Source organism: Onychostoma macrolepis, chromosome 10 (genome assembly GCF_012432095.1).
Source record: "Onychostoma macrolepis isolate SWU-2019 chromosome 10, ASM1243209v1, whole genome shotgun sequence".
Lineage (NCBI taxonomy): Eukaryota > Metazoa > Chordata > Actinopteri > Cypriniformes > Cyprinidae > Onychostoma > Onychostoma macrolepis.
Window position 1 is genome coordinate 20,978,770 of NC_081164.1, and position 19,439 is coordinate 20,998,208.

General features: G+C 34.6%; 1 protein-coding gene across 1 annotated transcript in view; it reads left to right on the plus strand.

The window, feature by feature from the left end:
- lrrc75bb (leucine rich repeat containing 75Bb) overlaps nucleotides 1-19,439 on the plus strand; it is a 31,351-nt gene that overhangs the window by 6,768 nt on the left and 5,144 nt on the right. The window contains exon 3 of the mRNA XM_058790058.1: nucleotides 4,199-4,311. Coding sequence (XP_058646041.1) covers nucleotides 4,199-4,311 — 113 coding nt within the window. The remainder of the gene's footprint in view (nucleotides 1-4,198; nucleotides 4,312-19,439) is intronic.

Here is a 19,439-nt window from a genome sequence, read left to right on the forward strand (position 1 = left end):
CACTCAGTTTGCATGTCTGATAAAGGAAGATTCCCACTAGCCAACATTTTGGATAACCTAATGTAACCTATCGGCACTCCCTGATTAAGAATGAAAGCGAGGTCATGACTAAATGACTGGCTCTGACATTGCCTTTCGATTCCCTTTCACGTACTGCAACGGCCCATTTTGACAGTAAATCAATGTGAAGCTTGCTAAAGTAAGAACAGGAGCACATCATGAGCATAAACAATGGTAACAGACTGAATTAGGACGCAACTCTTTGAGTAACTGTACCCTGTGAATGTGTTGGTATAGAAACCAGGGTTGCGAACTGATCAGAATTGAATTGAGAATTAAAATTCCAAATGAAAAGTCCAGTTCAATTTGAATTTAATTCCAAAAGAGCAGCAAACATGATGCAGAACACAAACATTAAAGGTTAGACTGATAAAACCTTGTTGAAAAGTTTTGAAATAAGATTAAAATGCCTTTAAGACGTTTGAAAGTTTATATGCATTATGGAAAGATAGACAGATAGATAGATAGATAGATAGATAGAGTACTATAATCAACAATAAGCATTTGCGCTGTAGTTTTGCATTTGCTGAGGGAAAAGGTTTGGATCAGATCCGAGCCGGACAGTGAGATTAGAGGGAATATATTAACAAGGCAAAAAGAGTATTCAGGCTGGATTTGTGGTGAAGTTTTCTCTTATTCTCAGTTGGGCTCTTAGTGTGCAGCTGTGAAAATGCTTGCTAGCCTTGTTCACAGCAGAAGCCTTGAGGAACTAAGCATCTAAACCCAGAAAACGAGAGCGAGGGATTGAAGGGCTCTCAATTTTCTCTGCTGCTTTTCTTCCTCTCTGACTTAATAAACATCCTGTTACCTGCTGACAGATAGACCAAATCCCATCCCATTGAGCTCTGAAAAGCCACCTTGCTTCTCAAAGAAATGGGTTCACGGCATTCAGATTTCTTTCCTTAAATCCAAACCTGTTAGACGTTTGTGATGCTTGTAATCAGTGCTGATGGGTAACTAAAAGTAGAAAACTTGTATGTAGAGTTGGAATTCATTTGAATTAATTCATTTGTTCAGTTCATGTACACGAACCAGATTAAAAAGAAGTTATACTCTGATTGAAAACTCACTAAACTCATACAGTATATGTAGCTATGGAATTTTAATGAATCAGTTTGTTTGGACAGTTTGCATAACATGAACTGGATCAAAAAGAAATTGGAGACCTCACTAAACTCATATATATAGCATCAGAAAGTTTATTCATTTAAATGAATCAGTTTGTTTGGACAGTTTGAGTGAATTAACCAGATAAAAAATAAATTCACTGATGGAAAACTCATCAAATTAATAAGTAATTCATTTCAATTATCTATCTATCTATCTATCTATCTATCTATCTATCTATCTATCTATAGATAATTCTAATGAATTTATTTTATTTATTTATCAGTGTTAATTCATACATTTCAAGTTTAATGTTGTCGTACTAAAGATTCATTAATTTATATAATAATAAATTCTTATAAATATTCCTATAAATAAAATTAAATTATTTTAAATAAATTAAATAATACATTTTTTTTTAAAATTAGTTTTATTTTGAGGAATTTGCCCTTTTAAATAGCTAAATTAAATAAGAAAGATGTTGTCACTTCAATAATATATTTCAAAACAGCACAACAGTTAAGTCATAAAATCAGCTTCTTTCGCTCGAATCACTGAAAAGCTGTACACATGTGGCTCTTTTCACTGGAAAGTGGGACTTTGCAGCTGTGTGTGGTCTATCTTTATTAGAGGTCTGTCTCTGGCTTAACGTCATCTACGTGGGTAGCTTGAAGCTTCGCTTAACTTCCCCAGCACTGCTTATAATATAGTATAATGTGTGTCTCACTACACCAGCAACTAATGAAGTTTTGAGTCCCATGAGTCAGCTGATGGGGATCCTCAATCGCAGCATGATGGGAATCATGGGAAATATGGAAAGGCATTTTAATGAGCTTTTGTTTGTGCGTAGCACATAGATTTTGTTTTTCATTTAACTGTCTTACAATTGACAGTTTTTCATTAAACTGTGGCAGTTCCGTATTGAGCTATGGCTAATGTCTTAATGTTCAGTCGCTGATTGAAAGTCCACGTAAATCCTTTCCGACAATAAAACTCCCTCTGGAGAGCATGTCATCGAATGGACAGTGTCTTTCTTAAGGGAGTTCAATAAAACTAGTCCGATAATTGCTGTCAATCTCAGCTACCAGAAACCGAGTTAATATACATTGAAGATTCAACAAACGTCTTTGTTTTTGACTTAATAGCCGTCAGGAGGCCACCAAGATGTACATGTTTATTTCCTGTCATTTCTTAGACGGATAGTATGAGCTAGTCGACTCCAGTCGATGGCTTCGCCCAGTCTTTTGTGTTCTCTTGCCTCGCTTGCGTTGTTTTGCTTCAGCACTGATTAGATTTACTCAGCTCTGCTTCGGCCAATCCGTTTAAAGCGAGAGAGGCGAGCCAAAGCCTGTTTTGATGCAGAAATGGCTGCAGGCATTGTTGACCGAAGGCCTTGAGATTGTTTTAAACCAACCTCTCACCCAGTAGTTCAAAATGGCATGAATAACTAAGACATTTTAATTGAACTCTCATCTTCATCTCAAGCTATGTTAAGGAAAAGTACCGCTCTTTGAAGCACTAATTGCTGCTTTTAAATCAAAATCAATATGATATTCATGATGTTGAGTTTTTTTTAGGACTATTAAGATTATTTTAACTGTATGATATTATTTCATGACGATTAAGCACGTTTTCCCCTCAAATATGAATTAATTTAATGTCTTATTTGGAATTCCCACTCTCGTTGGATTCTCATATTACTTTATTTATTTAAATCATTGTAAATTCAAGAGAGTGCAACAATATTTTACAAATGAAAAAACATACATATTAAAGGGGTCATGTGATGCAATTTCAAGTTTTCCTTTGTTTTTGGAGTGTTACAAGCTGTTTGTGCATTGATAAGATCCGTAAAGTTGCAAAGACTAAAGTCTCAAACCCAAAGAGACATTCTTTCTAAAAGTTAAGACTCGTCCACGCCTTCCTAAAACACCTCATTTAAACACGCTCCTATATATCTACGTCACTGTGTTGGAAGATTTGCATAACACCACCCAAATGTTTACGCAAAGAAAGATAGCGTAACTTTTATTCTCGCTGTCATACTGTTGCTACCGCCACATGTCAAGGAGACGCAGTGTTTCCAAAACGGTAAGGGGCGTAACATTTCCGTCACACGCTTGAGGTATTCAGCCAATCACAATCAGAGCACACCGTGCTTTTCAATGAGCTTTGTAAAAATCGACAAATTTCAGAAAGGCAGGGCAGACAGCAACAACAATAATGTACGGTATGTGGAAAATAATGTGTTTTTTGAACCTTAAACTGTGTAAACACACTGCATTCCACCAAATACACAAAATAATGTTATTTTTAGCATCGTCATGTGACCGTCATATGATGTTCTGTTAAGGAATTAATTAAAGAATAACGCCACAAAATGAATGAATTCACATAAATATTAAGCAGCACAACTATTTTTAATGTTGATAATAATAAGAAATGTTTCTTGAACATGCAATCCACATATTACATGATTTCTGAAGGATCATGTGACACCGAAGACTGGAGTAATGATGTTTTGCGTCACAGGAATAAATTACATTCTAAATTATATCCAAATTAATAAAGGTTATATTAAATTGAAATAATATTTCTCAATATTACTGTATTTTTTATCATATAAATGCAGCCTCAGTAAGCATAAGAGACTTCTTTTAAAAACATTAAAAAATCTGATTTTTTTGTGATTATTATTCTTGCTAAGTTAATAGTTAAATATCAGTGTCTTTTATCATACTATTTTTTAAAAGCTACTGCTGTGGTGTTGCCACATTACAGTGATTTTATCATGTTTAATGGGGTTTTAGGCTCCTGTGGCTTATTGCTTATTTAATGACATTTAAACTAAAGCATAATCACTGACAGATTAACCTGAACTGTTTACCTCTCTACAACTTTTTTAATAGCATTCAAGTTTTTTAAGGTTCTCTGTCAGTGACCATAAGCCCTCAGATCAGAGCTTTATTTGGCAGCCCATCTCCCAGAATAGCTCTTCATCACCCGCTTCTCCTCATCTTGACTTTTGCAGGAGTCTGATGCTCTCAAGTCCTCTGAGAAGATCTGCAGGCAGCTGATCTATCACCTGACCCCTCACTCCAAGTGGAGCAGACAGAACGTGCCCAGGAGGAAGTCTCAAGCCTGGTAAGAGTCTTGTGTCCGTCCATCTGTCCCTTATTAGGATACACCTCCACAACAACTGACATCAGAGCTTAGAAAACTCTTCACTGACAGATTGAAATACAGACAACTAGAAGGAAATGAGATTAGCCATTCTTGATGTCTACATAAGATGCTTAAATGGGTTTGAAAGTTTAATTGGGTTAATGTTGAGCTACCTCACTTACTTAACAGATCACAGACAGTTTCGTAATGAAAATACCGTCGTCATTTTCTCACCCTCACCATCCAAAACTACAGTTAGTGTAGTTAACTAAAACTAAAACTGAATTAAAAAAAAAAAAAACATTACTTTTTTTTTTACTTGAAATAAAATAAAGGTTAACCGAAGTAAAATAAAAAAAAATCATCTATTTAAGGTGAAATTTTTTAATTTTAATGTAGTTTAACTTGATGTACTAAAATAAATATAAAACTGAAATAAACATTTATAAAAACTGTACAGACTTAAAAAAAAAAAAAATACAACAAAAATACTAAAACTACTTAAAATTAAACAAAAATATAAAAACAAAAACTGATTCAAAATATTAATGAAAATAATAGTGTAATAAGTGTTTTTTATACATAATGAAAGTCTCTATTGAACTCTATTGACTTTCATTGTATTATGACATTGTTCAAAATATCTTTGAGTGTAATTATTTTCTTTTACGTTCAGTAGAAAATAGCAAGTTGCACAGATTTGGATGGTTATGGTTAATAAATGATGACAGAAATATTTTGGTGAACGATCCTTTTAAGGAGACACAAGCAGAGTCAGAATTGTTTAATTCATTATCAAACCCATCCCAAATCCTCATCTTCACAATACTAAAGTTTTGAATGGATCTGACAATAAAATTATTACAATTAGTGTCGTGTCACGTGATCCTTCAGAAATCATGTCTTATTATCAATGTTGAAAACAGTTGTGCTGGTTAATATTATTGTGAAAACCATGATCCTTTTATCTTTTATGAATAGAAAGTTCAAAAGAACAGCTTTACTTTCACTTTAAATCCATTTGAATGCATTCTTGCAAAATAAAGGTATTAAAAAAGGTATAAAAATCTTACTGAACAGTGGTATATATGCTCATTTGGCGTCAAACCGACAACGTTAGTGTTTTTTAAGCACTTTTGAATCTACCATTTGTGCTACAAGAACCTACTGCAGTTTTTATCTCCTGATCCTGACACGTTCCATCATGTAAAAGTGCAGAGGATGTTACCAGAGGCGTCTGTCACTTCCCAATCTTAGAGTCTTATTGCTACAACTCTTGATATCATCCCACACGATTGGCATTTTGCCTCAAATGCGGCCAGGTGAAACTCTCTCAGATGAGTTCTTCCATCAGATAACGTGATTTCCCACCAAACAGCATACGAAACACAGGGAACGTCATTCCCTCTGGGCGTTGGGCAGGTATGGTGAGGAAGTCATTAGGAAAGGGAAAGTCTTTTTAATGATATCCATGTTCTCTCCCCATCCCAGAGCAATTAACCCAGTTTGGGAGATTTCAACAGCTGCAGTTTAGTTCTTCTGCTCCTTGTTTTATCAGCAACTCATCTCCAAACAAGCCCGAACAATAACAAGCCGTCATCACCATCGCTCACGTAATTCGTGAACCTCTGCTCTTTCAATCTCTGTTATGAAAGCCTAATCTGCAGAAATGCCTCCTCCGTTTGTCTTGTCACACTCTTGGAGGTGGTCGTGAGGGAAAAGATTGAATGCTTGAGCGGAACAAGACGCCTGTTAGAGTGTGAAGATACTGTCAGGCCGACCGTTGTTCTATTTAAAGGGAACACGAGGAGCGGAAAGATGCAGTGTTGCTGATGCTCTCGGCTTCTAAAGACATCCCCCATCTCTCTTTCCTCTTTCTAATATTCTTTAGGAGAGCTTTTGGGCTCCTTTAAACCACATCGATTTTTTTCTGCCTAGCACCTCTCCCAGAAAAGCTTTAAAGAGAGAGGTTAGGTGGCCGGAGGGGAAAACCTGAAAGACAGATGATCAGAGAGACTCGAGCAGAGAGAGAGAGAGCTGAGCTGAGAAAAACTGCATTTGTGAGCATCTGTGCTGCTAGAACCAGAGTCGAAGGGAAAGTTCATCCAAAAAGAAGAATTTACTCTAACTCATGTTGATCTAAACCAGTTTGTAATTACGTTTTGAGTGGAACACAACATTTTTCTCAGAAAATGACATTTAACATCTGGTCTGTATGCGTTATTTCAAGACTTAAAGAAACTATTCAATAGCTTTGTGTTAAATTTAACTTCCTTCCAATGTAGCTTTTGGAACTCATTCAAAAAGCTGCATTCGTAGCGGCATACGTGGCATCAGTGAGCAACATGCATGATTTTACGATGGGTGTTTTTGGGCATATTCCCTTCGCAATTTTGAGTCAATAAACATACACTCTAGTGAATACATAGTAGTTCATCACAGAATATTGCTGAGTATTATAATTCTAATATATATTTATTTATAGTATATGTATATAGATAATAGATATGGATTATTTTTATAATATTATATAACATTAAATGATATATTACAATATATTATATTAATTTTAATAAACTTAATAATTTTATATCTAATATATAGTTTAATAATAATAATAGAATGCAATATTTGTATTTTATAGTTTTATGTATAGTTATTTTTATATATAGTTATATTTTGTGTGTAAATAACTATATACTGTATACTAATATTTACAGTTAATACACATAGCATGTAATAAATATGCTAAAAATTTGGTAATATGTGTGTAAATATAATTATGTATATACAGGTGCATCTCAATAAATTAGAATGTCGTGAAAAGTTCATTCATTTCAGTAATTCAACTCAAATTGTGAAACTTGTGTACAAATGCACACAGACTGAAGTAGTTTAAGTCTTTGGTTCTTTTAATTGTGATGATTTTGGCTCACATTTAACAAAAACCCACCAATTCACTATCTCAACAAATTAGAATACTTCATAAGACCAATAAAAAAAAACATTTTTAGTGAATTGTTGGCCTTCTGGAAAGTATGTTCATTTACTGTATATGTACTCAATACTTGGTAGGGGCTCCTTTTGCTTTAATTACTGCCTCAATTCGGCGTGGCATGGAGGTGATCAGTTTGTGGCACTGCTGAGGTGGTATGGAAGCCCAGGTTTCTTTGACAGTGGCCTTCAGCTCATCTGCATTTTTTGGTCTCTTGTTTCTCATTTTTCTCTTGACAATACTCATAAGGCTGCGGTTCTCTCGGTTGGTTGTGCATCTTTTTATTCCACTCAACTTTCTGTTAACATGCTTGGATACAGCACTCTGTGAACAGCCAGCTTCTTTGGCAATGAATGTTTGTGGCTTACCCTCCTTGTGAAGGGTGTCAATGATTGTCTTCTGGACAACTGTCAGATCAGCAGTCTTCCCCATGATTGTGTAGCCTAGTGAACCAAACTGAGAGACCATTTTGAAGGCTCAGGAAACCTTTGCAGGTGTTTTGAGTTGATTAGCTGATTGGCATGCCACCATATTCTAATCTGTTGAGATAGTGAATTTTTGTTAAATGCGAGCCAAAATCATCTCAATTAAAAGAACCAAAGACTTAAACTACTTCAGTCTGTGTGCATAGAATTTATTTAATACACAAGTTTCTCAATTTAAGTTGAATTACTGAAATAAATGAACTTTTCTACGACATTCTAATTTATTGAGATGCACCTGTATATATATATATATATATATATATATATGGGTAGTTGACGTATCAGTGTGCCCTATGGTGTGATGGAGAAATGTAAAAAAAACTCTAACATTGAAGATAAACCTCTCTCATGCTATTTGTAACTCTAAGAATGAAGATACATTTTTCTCATGTTATTTGTATGTTAAGTGTTTTTTTCCCTACATTTTTAGGACACATTGGACACAGTCCAATTTAATTTATTTAATGTGTGTGTGCGTGTTTTTGTGACATATGAGGAAACAAATTTGTATAATGACATGGGTATGACATAGGTATTACAAGGAGACGGTGATTTATGAGGACATTTGCAGTGTCCCCATAATTCAAAAGGCTTATAAATCATATAGAATGAGTTTTTTTGAGAAAGTAAAAATGCATAAAGTTTCCTGTAAGGGGTAGGTTTAGGTATAGGGTTGGTGTATGGCGATAGAAAATACGGTTTGTACAGTATAAAAACAATAACAATAAAAACAATGTGTGTGTGTGTGTGTGTGAGTGTACATAAAATGTATTTATACCCTCATATTTTCTTCTGAGATAAATGAGATAAAAGTGTTTTGATTATTCATACTTGTAACATTCATTGCAGCTCTGTTGTGTGCCTGTACGCTTGAGAAGCCAGTGTTTTTAAAGCCTGTTCTTGATTCCAGGCTAATCACCCATATATTCTTGATAGCTCCTGGAAAAGCCCCTCGTGCAAGAGCACGAAACAGCACAGCGGCAGTTGTTATTTCATCAACCCCGTGCTCCTGCAAGGCATCCGTTCGCCTCTCAGCCATAACGCCCTCCCAAACCAAATGGAATGATGGATCTGTTTAATAAAGCAGTCAGCAGGGGTGAAGATGAGCCAGCAGCAGCCCTCTGTGTAATTATCCCCTCTCGGATGGAGGTCTCGGCTCTGCTTCGGGGTCGCCTGCGTCGTGTTGATGCCAAGTTTATTGGGGGAGCGTTTGCGCTTGCGTTAAAAACAGCGAGGAGTTGATATTTGTCAGCTAACATCCTCCTCATTCTGATAAGCGCTACGTGGAGCGTGTTGGCTGCCTGCCGCTGGGGTAAAACGTACACGACCCATGGCTGCCCGGTCAGCGGAGAGCCACGGTTAAGAGTATGATGAAAGAGAATTCACAGCAGAGTGAGTCTGACCCAAAAGACGACCTGCGGACGCTCACGGTGGCCTAGAAAGCAGGCCTGTTTTGGCTGGTGCGTTAGATGACAGATTGAGCTGAACACATGTGGGGCAGCTTGGGTTTCAGCTTACGTGATGCATGTGCCCACTGCTGGCGGACAGAAACCCACACGTGCCCATCGAGAGCCGGTTGACGTTTTAGCCCACATTTGAAGATGACGTCAACCCGAGCAGAATGATCCGCATCTGATCTTGTTCTGCATCCCGCATCCATGTTTTGTGTCCCATATGTTCCTGTGAACATGTACTCACTGTGGCGTCTTTTAGATTATAGGAGAAATACACTTTGAGGAGTCCTTTGATCTTACCGTTTAGCTTTCCATTCGAATTTTGGCTTGTCTAGATTTGGAATATAAGAAAATATAAGACTTTTTTTCAGCGTATTCCTGAATTTAATGTGATTCAGTTCCTTCAGAAATAGAAGAAAATTATTTCTAGATACCGGTGGTATCAAATGGTTCTACAATGGAATTTTAATATACACCTTTCTGATTATCAGTTTCATATACCATGGTATTTATTTGTGCACTGTTTAAATTTTGCGTTGTAGAATAATAATTAGAAACATTTGCTTCCCCTATTCCCATTTCAAACATCTACATTTCATTATTGTAATACATAAAAAAATGTATAGAAATTACAAGTTATAAAATATAATATATAAGTCAATAAGTTATAAAATGTCTGTAAGTTATAAGTTATAAAATGAACTTAGAAACCTCTCTAAGTTTATTTAAATATAAAATGTAAGCTTATTTGTACATAACTGTAGTATATGGTGGCTTTGCCTTTAATTTATATTGATTTAATTGTAATTTAAAAAAAAAACATTAATTTAAACATTTTTACAGCTAATGAGAATTTGAGGAAATGTATACTGTATTATAAATTAGTTTGAGGATGTGTAGAATTATTTTATTGGAAAACAAGACAGAAATACTGGTTAATTTTGTAGCATGTGATTTGGTTGACCTCAAGAAGAAAATGTATTTATCTAGTTAATTGTAATTATCTAGTATAATGTGTAAATTATATCTCTTTTTAAAAATTCTGTGGCAGTTACCATAATACAGTGATGGTATCAAATGGTACTACAATGGGATTTTGATATATACCATGATAATTTTTGATTATCAAATTCACATATCTTGGTACTCAAATTTTTGAATTGTGGCATAACAGTTAAATACATTTTCTTCTCAAATTCCCATTTAAAATATCTAATTTTGTATTACTGTAATGCATAAAAATATAAATTATTTGTTTGTTGTATTGCCTTTAATTCAGTTTATTTATTTTTGTTATTTAATTTAAATTGTTATTTCTTCTTTAATACTTGTGAGAATTTTTGTTAAAAAACAAAAAAAGTGTTTTTTTTAGGGTGCTTAGAATTTTTTTTTTTTTTACTGCAAAACAAGACAAGAAGGGATGGATTAAAATGATTTCTGTAGTGTACACTCTGACCCTCGTGTCTCTGCTGTTTGCTCTACTTTTGATTTATTTATTTTTTTATGTATTTTTCCCATTTCTGCTTCTGACCTCCTTGTTGACCGCGTTTTAAATGTGTTTGACCTACATATCGTGTGTCTGTTCAGCTCTGGAGAACCGATGGTAGAAAGGTCATTAGCAGGTCTGACTCATCTCTCCTGTTTCTCTCTTCACTCTCCAGTTGCCCTGCTTTTATTGAACTAACTGATGTTAAGTTATCGCTCTGCTTTGTTCTCGTCCCCTTTGCCCTGGTTGAGGTGTAGAGTGACTTCACTTCGCTCAATTTAATCCTATTAGATATGCCATTCTGCAGACTCTACCCTGACAACAGTGTTAAGCGGGCATCCTTAAGCCTTATCCGTGATTAATCGCCTGTTGATCTCCACATGGGGAACTTTTGGTACAGAACATTTAGCCCCTTGTAAATAACAGGACAAGACAATAACTGTTTTCAACGTGACTGTCCTCCTTGTCAGATATGTGTTGTTTGACTATAGCAGCTTATTCCTGATTTGTAATGTTATTAGGTGCCCTAAAAAGGGAAGACATTTTTTGTATATATTCACTTTTCCTTTATCAATTTCCATTTAAAAAATCAAATTTTACTGTATTGCATAAAAATGGTAAATTATTTTAAGTTGATTTATGTGTGTAAACATGGCTTTAATTTATTTTAAGCTTATGTATTTAATTTTTATATTAATATACATTTAATAAATATCTGTTTTAATTACTATAATACATAGTTGTTTATGCATTATAAACGGATTATTCCTAGAACCTCTATATACTATATAGTTTGTTTATATATATATATATATATATAACCACATTTTTAATTACTATATCTAATTTATTTATATATTATAAAATGATTATTCCTAGAACCTCCATATACTATTTATATATATATATATATATATATATATATATATATAACCACATTTTTAATTACTATATCTAATTTATTTATATATTATAAAATGATTATTCCTAGAACCTCCATATACTATTTATATATATATATATATATATATATATATATATATATATATATATATATATATATATCCTGTTTATATATATATATATATATATATATATATATATATACTGTATGTGTGTGTGTGATATTATAATGTAATATTATAAATTTGTACATATAATATTAATACAATTTTATATTAATTTTAATTGTAAAATTTGAATATATTATTCATATTTCAAAGAAATTGCAGTAATGAGAATTTACTGGAAAATGTGTTTTATTGTCATGAAAATGTTTCTTTTTAATGTAATTAAATCAAAAATATACTTAATTTAACTCAATCGCTCATTAACATTATGGTACAGTCAAAGAGTGTGTTTATTATTTAAATATATATTTTATAATATATTTTATGTTATGTATTTTATAGCAAAATCATGTGCTTTTTGTAAGGCATGGAAGTCTATTTAACAGAAATATTGATAGACTTTCAAAAAGATGTTACAGTATTAGCATGAATGCAAACAACAGCCATAAAATCTCTTCCTCCTGTTGAAAAGATGCATTTGCCCTCCAAACGCTTTGATTAGCATAAACATCACATCACTGTTTGTAGCCTTGGCAGAAACCAGGCGAATGTGCCGACACATAGATTCCCAGAGGGCTGACGCATTAAAAAGGCCGAGCAGACAGTCGGCACCGATCCGCCGTACAGTAGCAGAGCTCAAAGCAGCTATCAACCACTGGGGTGCATCCCTTCTGAAGCAATACATTTTAATGCCGTTTCTCTAGCTGTTTTGCAATGACTCTGCTGGCTGGGCGCCCGCTATGCTACTGTTATATAATCCATCACTTCCTCACAGACGGGCCTTTCCAATAACTCAACTGTCACAGCCTTATATGGGCAGATAGAAAGGAGGTGCAGGCATTAGACTCATGCTTACAAACGCATTCAAGCATGTAGTATTAGCGGCGAGCAGGGTTTGAGCTCTGAAGTGTCTTTTTTAAAGATACGAGGGAGCAGCACTCCTCATCTCGTCTTTTTTATGAGCACCATGCTATCACACACATCATGTGCTATTATCATCATTGTAATTATTGCTATCATTACTCTTTGCTCTTATCAAAGGGGAGCTCTTTCAATGGCTGCAAGTATAACACTACTACACTTCTAAATCGGGGGATGTTTTATAATCTGATTCAAATCGGGCCTATCTTTGCGCATAATTAGACAAACCTTTCATCAAAATTACTGCGCCATTTAAAGCACCCCGTGATTATGCTGGGAATGGGTCTTCCTTGGAGTTTCTAGGAACAATCAGTCTGATAAGTAATAGGAAATTGCTAAACCTTGTTTATGAACTTTTATATGAACTTTTAAATTGTCTAGCTTTTCTACTTTATCTAGATTACTTCTTATATGCTTTTTAATCCATTTTTCACACATTAGCAAGTACCAAGTATTGTCCACTGGCATAGCTGGTTAAGCTAATTTGTGATAAATTTAATTTAATTTTTTATGTATTTTTATGGTATCACAGTAATGAGAATATAATGGAAAATGTGTTTAATAATTCAAAAATATTTATTTTTTAATTCAGTCAAAAACACCACAATATAATATATATATATATATATATATATATATATATATATATATATATATAAGATTTATTCATTTACATTACATTTATTTATTTTCTTCATGTAAAATTTGTTGTTGTTTTTTTTTTGTTTTTTTGGGGTAAAATGTGAATAATAATAATATATACATGTTATAATAATATATACATATATACATAATATATAATAATTTATAAATTTCCATTTATAAACAGAGTGGAAATGACATCTGTTTTGTTACATACAGCAACTCATTTTAAGTTAACTATTTCTTCCTCTTTCCAGTCACAGAGCACTTTATTTTGAGAGTTGTTTAAGTGAGTGAAAATCTGTAACTTAGTCCAGATTGGGGAATTGTAATGTTTAATTATTTCTTTTATTATGTAAATTGAAATGTGCATATATTTTTGTTTGTATATGCTATCAATTATAGTTCTTAGAAAGAAAATCGGAATCTGCAAAAATCGGTATCGGCAGGTCACACTTCCCAAAAATCGTTTTGTATTTTTAATAATATTACAGTATTGAGAATTTATATCAAATGTGTTTAATCATCTTGAAAATAACATCACATTTAAAAAATCCTAAAATGGGCTTTATTTTCTTTGTTCAATATATATATGTGTGTGTCTATATATATATATATATATATATATATATATATAGTACAGAAAATATTTTACCATTTATCATGGTGTATCTTGATTCCATGTTATAAGCTTTTTATATTCTTCATTATTTAATTATTTTTCAATATTACAGTAATTGTAATTTGAGGGAAAATGTGTGTAATAGTCTTGAAATTATTGGCACAAAAGAAAAGATCATGGCTTAACTTGCTTTATGAAAACATAATTTATTAGTTGTTTTCATTTTGATCCTATTCCTCCATTATCCATAACGTTCCTTTCACATTAGCATGTAGCTTGAGTTTTCCACTGGCACAGTTGGTGAAGCTGCCGCTCAAATCCATGTAGGTGAAACCAGCGATGTCCCGACTCGAGACTGCTTTTGTTGGAGGGATCTCACATGTGATAGTGTGTTTGTGTTGCTGGAGTGTTGGCGTGTGTGTTGAGCAGGATTAGATGCTCCAGGAACTGGCACTACTTCAGTCTGACACTCACTGTTAAGCCCACAGTGGCCTTCTGACGGCTAATTAAAGCAGGTTGGCATCAACTCGCAGTGCCACACAACAAGCGAGAGGTGGGATGATTGAGAGATTGAGGGCAATGGGGGCTGTTTATGGTAGGTGTGTGTCTTATGACAGGCCAGTATCTTGCATGATTACTTTTAGTAAACATCACTGTAAATTCTCAGCTGTGCTGGGACTGAAACATAAACTAAAGCCCACAGTTCTGTTTACACACTTTTTTGATTGAACAAGTCTTGGCACCAAATAAGATTCATCAAGGGTCAATTCATTTCATAGCATAGTGTGTGTGCATCATAACTCGCTTGTATAAATTTATTAATCAGTTCAATCCGTTATGTAGAGTATTGTCCTGCAGGGAAATTTGCTTGCTGTGTATAATTTAAAGTAAAGAGCTGTTTTTGTGTGATTCAATAACAGTTCACCTCACCTCAATGTTTGAACAGAAAACAGTATGTTAATAGTTTTGTCTTTATGCATATTTATGTGTGTGCATTATATAATTTTTATATATATATATATATATATATATATATATATATATATATATATATATATATGTTTTTTCATTTCATATTTAGTAACATTATTATTATTATATAATTTATATAATAACATTATAATGCAATGCTAGTTTTACAGTTTTAATAATTATTTTCATATTTTAATATTTAAATAATTAAATATATTTAATGAGTGTGAGTATACATTTATACTTGTCTTTTTATATCTTTTAAATGTGTGTGTGTGAGTATATAATATTCAGGTTTTTGTTAATAATTATAATTATTTTATATGTAATTTAAATATATATATAATTCATGAATTATAATTACATCTAAAAAAATTACAAAAAATGTTTATGTAAAAAAAAATGTGTTTAGACTAGAATAAATCATTAAAAATCAACAAAAAATGTGTGCAAGTATTTCGCTAAAATGTTTAATTATGGCTTCAATATTTTGAGAATTGCCACAGCAGAACTGCAAATAATACAGAGAGCACTTGCAGAGTTTTCTGTCTACTATCCACATTGATATATATAGCATCGACTATCTCACCAGTACTGAAATGGGATTAGCCAACTGGAAAGTCATTGTTCTGTGCAGTTCACATTTAAGATGGCTGGGAAAATGTGTACGTATGTGGCACTGAAGAGAGACAAAACCTGTCTACTACCCAAAGAAGGCTCACGGTATGACCACAAACATCATTCTGGGAGATATTCAGAGCCCATGGAGAAGAGGGACAAATCAAAAAATGTGACTTAGACTGTCCGTTCAGCGGAGGCACCTCGCGTCACATCGTGCCTTTAAATCTAAATAAAGTCTCAGAGACATAAGCATATATAGAGCATATGTCAAAGTGTCAGTATGGGGCAATATTAATGCAAACGGGCCTTCAAACCTGCCACGTCGTCAGGGCTTGCTAGAGAAATCATCTGAAGAGAGTTTTGACAGCGTTATTTTGAGAGTCATGGTGGCGTGGTATGTAGATCTGCACTGACAGGTTTTTGAATAGGTTTTACCCACAAGTCAGTGTGTGATGAGAAGTGCTACTGAAGCTCTGCATGTACATCTCAGGTTTGCTTAGTCAACCCATTTTACTGTGCAGAAGACGCAATGTACATCTTTAGCAAATTAAACCATGTGTTTGGTGGAAATGAAGGTGCAGTAGTGAAATGTAAGTACTAGGGCTGTCAATTTAACGTTAATGTAGTGAAATTAACTTTGTAATGTCTATTCAGTGATATCGCCGGCCACCATAATGAAATTTGTTTGAATTGTTTTATTTTGGGGGCTTTTTTCAGCAAATTTTGGTGGAAGTGATTTATTTTATTAATTAATAATCATGTCATGTAATTTAATTGGACTAAAATTTGTCAGAATGTGTCATATGTGGCAGCTTGTTATGTTTTAATGCTTGTTTCCTTGTAGTATCTAGCTGTTTTTGAGATTACATTTGATAGGTCATGTAAGCTCTTGGTGAAAACATGTCAATATCCCAAAGGGCAGAGTGGATGTACGATGCAATTAGAGCCAGTAGATCTCTCATTAAGCAGGTTTTTCAGTTCCTCCATGGATTCTAGATTGTACCGCAGTTCATTTAATCAATGCATTGATCGGTTTTGTCTTCTGACCTTACATATAACCCTGAAAATCACCTTTCAGATTTCACGATTTCTCCTTAATGTAGGATTTATGTGCACATCAATTGTACAAACCAAAACTGTCAATGTTTGAGTGACCTGGTTAATGGTGTAGTTCCAAACTCAACCAGCAGGGGCTAACTGCCCAACATAACCAGCCAAACTTGACCTCCTGGGTGATATCATGGCATTCTTTGAAGTACCGTTTAAATACCACGGTTTATTAATTTCTCACCATATGTATAGCCCTGCCACTTTACCTAAAGTTCAGTCTTAAATGGTTTGTTCCTGACGATCAACAATGTCAGCAGCCCATGTTAACAATGTCCCAGAGATAAAGGATAAAGGATGCATTGAGCCTAAACCAGGATAAGCGCTGCCATGTTACCTTGCAGATGGGCAGCCAAATCTGGATTGCAGTCTGCTACCTACCCCATCCATCCATTCCACCCCCATCCCACCAACTCCAGCATCTCTCAGCACCCTTCCTCACGACTATGACACCAACACACAGTGTTGTTTTTGAAAAGGGCTGATCCGTGCATTTTGTTTGGCTGGACCTCTGGCTCCTACGCAGAACAGTGCTAGCGGCGTGCCAGGCAGCCCCTGTAGGAAAGCCCTTAATCCAATCAGACAAGCCCAAACTCAGAACAATGGAGCACACGGCGTAGGAAGTCCAAATCCTGCAGTCACAGCAAAAGCCCCTCTGAATGTAATGCTATCATGCCAGGCAGAGGAGAAGCAGATGGACTTTCCCCGCTGCAGAGGGGTGGGGTGCTGCAGGGTGAATGAAGGAGGGAGCTGCATTGCTGTTCAGTTGTCAGCTCTCTAATTTAAAGCGTAGTTAGTGCACATGGAGCCGTTGCTCATGCATAGGAGTCTTTATTACTACCCCCATATTCAGAATATTTGATGTTGATGTAATGAAATAAATATGGAAGACAAGCTGATTTACAATTATTTTTCGGAAATTGACAACCTTGCCCCCTGGCTGCTGTCGTCAACTACTTCATCTGCACACAAGTATATGGGGGAGCTGCAGTAGCAGTACCTCAAAGCAAACCACACACATTTGCAAACGTCTCCGTCAGCCCGAGTTTCCACAGTTTTCCGTTTTTTGCCGTGTGCACTCATTTTTTCTGCCAGCCCTGACTTGCTTATCAACGTGACCGCTCTAGGCAAGAACAATGACTCATTGAACCCTATCCATCCATCCATACATTCAATTTCCATGTTTCTCTCCCTTTTTTTGTGAGTCTAAGAGAGATTCTAATCCAAAACCCACAGTACTGTGCTTGACTCTGTGCTTTGAAATAAGCTTTTAACTGAGGCCGCTCAGTTTTGTTGCTCCAGCTTTGCATATATGGATTTTCGGAGGACGTGCTGATTGGTAATATGTGGTGACAGAGGGGGAAATGCAGGCGCTGTGCAGTCTCTGCACATCACAAACAGCATTGGCCATCACTGTTAAAAACAGTTGGCAGAGATATATTTAAATTGCCTGTGACTTTCTGACCTTTATCTGAGAAAACAAACTATCTGGTTAAGTCACATGGATTTTGAGATCGAGTGATGACTGATGTTTGAATGAGTAATATGTTTTATGGGGATCAAGTCAAACGTAATATATTGTCACATAATTCATGTGCTGTAATAATTCTTAGAATGATGTAGGCGTGTTTTTTGCTTGTATATCTAAGGCTGCTTTTCCTAAAGCAGAGGTGGATAAAGTACTTTACGTAAGTAAAAGTACAGATATCTTACCAGAAAATGACTTTGGTAGAAGTTGAAGTCACCGTTTAGAATTTTACTTGATTAAAGTCTTAAAGTATGTGATATTTATTGTACTTAAGTATGTAAAGTATATTTTTAATATTAAACATACTAAATACTGATATTTGAAATGATTTAAAACATGAAAAAATAGTCAAAATGTGAAATTAAAACCGCCAGTAGGTGGCAGCAAATCACTGTTAATCAGTAAGTCGTTGAGATTCAACCGATTCTTTCAAATGGGTGATTCATTCGGGAACAAAGCATTTGACTGTGTTAATGTCACTGAGTCATTCATTCAACATATTCGTTCAAAAAGCTGATTCATTCAATAAATAAACACCGTCCATTGCTCAGAGATGCAAAACAGTGCTGTGATCTTTGTTTGTCACTATTTTGGTTGGCAAAATTGAGCAAAAATTGGCAATACCGTGTCTTAAATGTAAGTCACTTAATGCTAACTTTATTAAACTTGTATAAAATGATTGTTACATTTGTTATCATGCTGATATCTGGAGAAAAAACGACACTCTTTGTGTGATATAGATTAACTGTATTAAATTGTATAAATATAAAAAACATACTGTGGCAGTTTTTCCATCTGCAATTTACAATGCCTTGAATTTGGGAGTTTTAATAAGACTATTAAATCATGTGCGTGCACTCTCTGTGTGTGATTTTGTGATATACTTGATGTCAGATGGCACATCATTACAACAACACTTACCATATTATCGCAGACGATATACTGTATATCACACACCCCAGACTCGACTTGAGTGGAAAATGAAATCGATCGCGGTTGTGCGAGCACTTGTTTGCACGTGAGCAAAGGTGTATTTAGGAGCCTAACTTGCAGACTCCAGACCTCCAGGTTCATCAAATCTGCTTTCTTGTAGTCTGTGTTCTTCCGACTTTATTTTGTAGTAAGTAACAAATATGCTTCGGGGAAATGTATTGGAGTAAAAGTATACATTTTAATTAGGGAATGTAGAAGAGTAAAAGTGAAA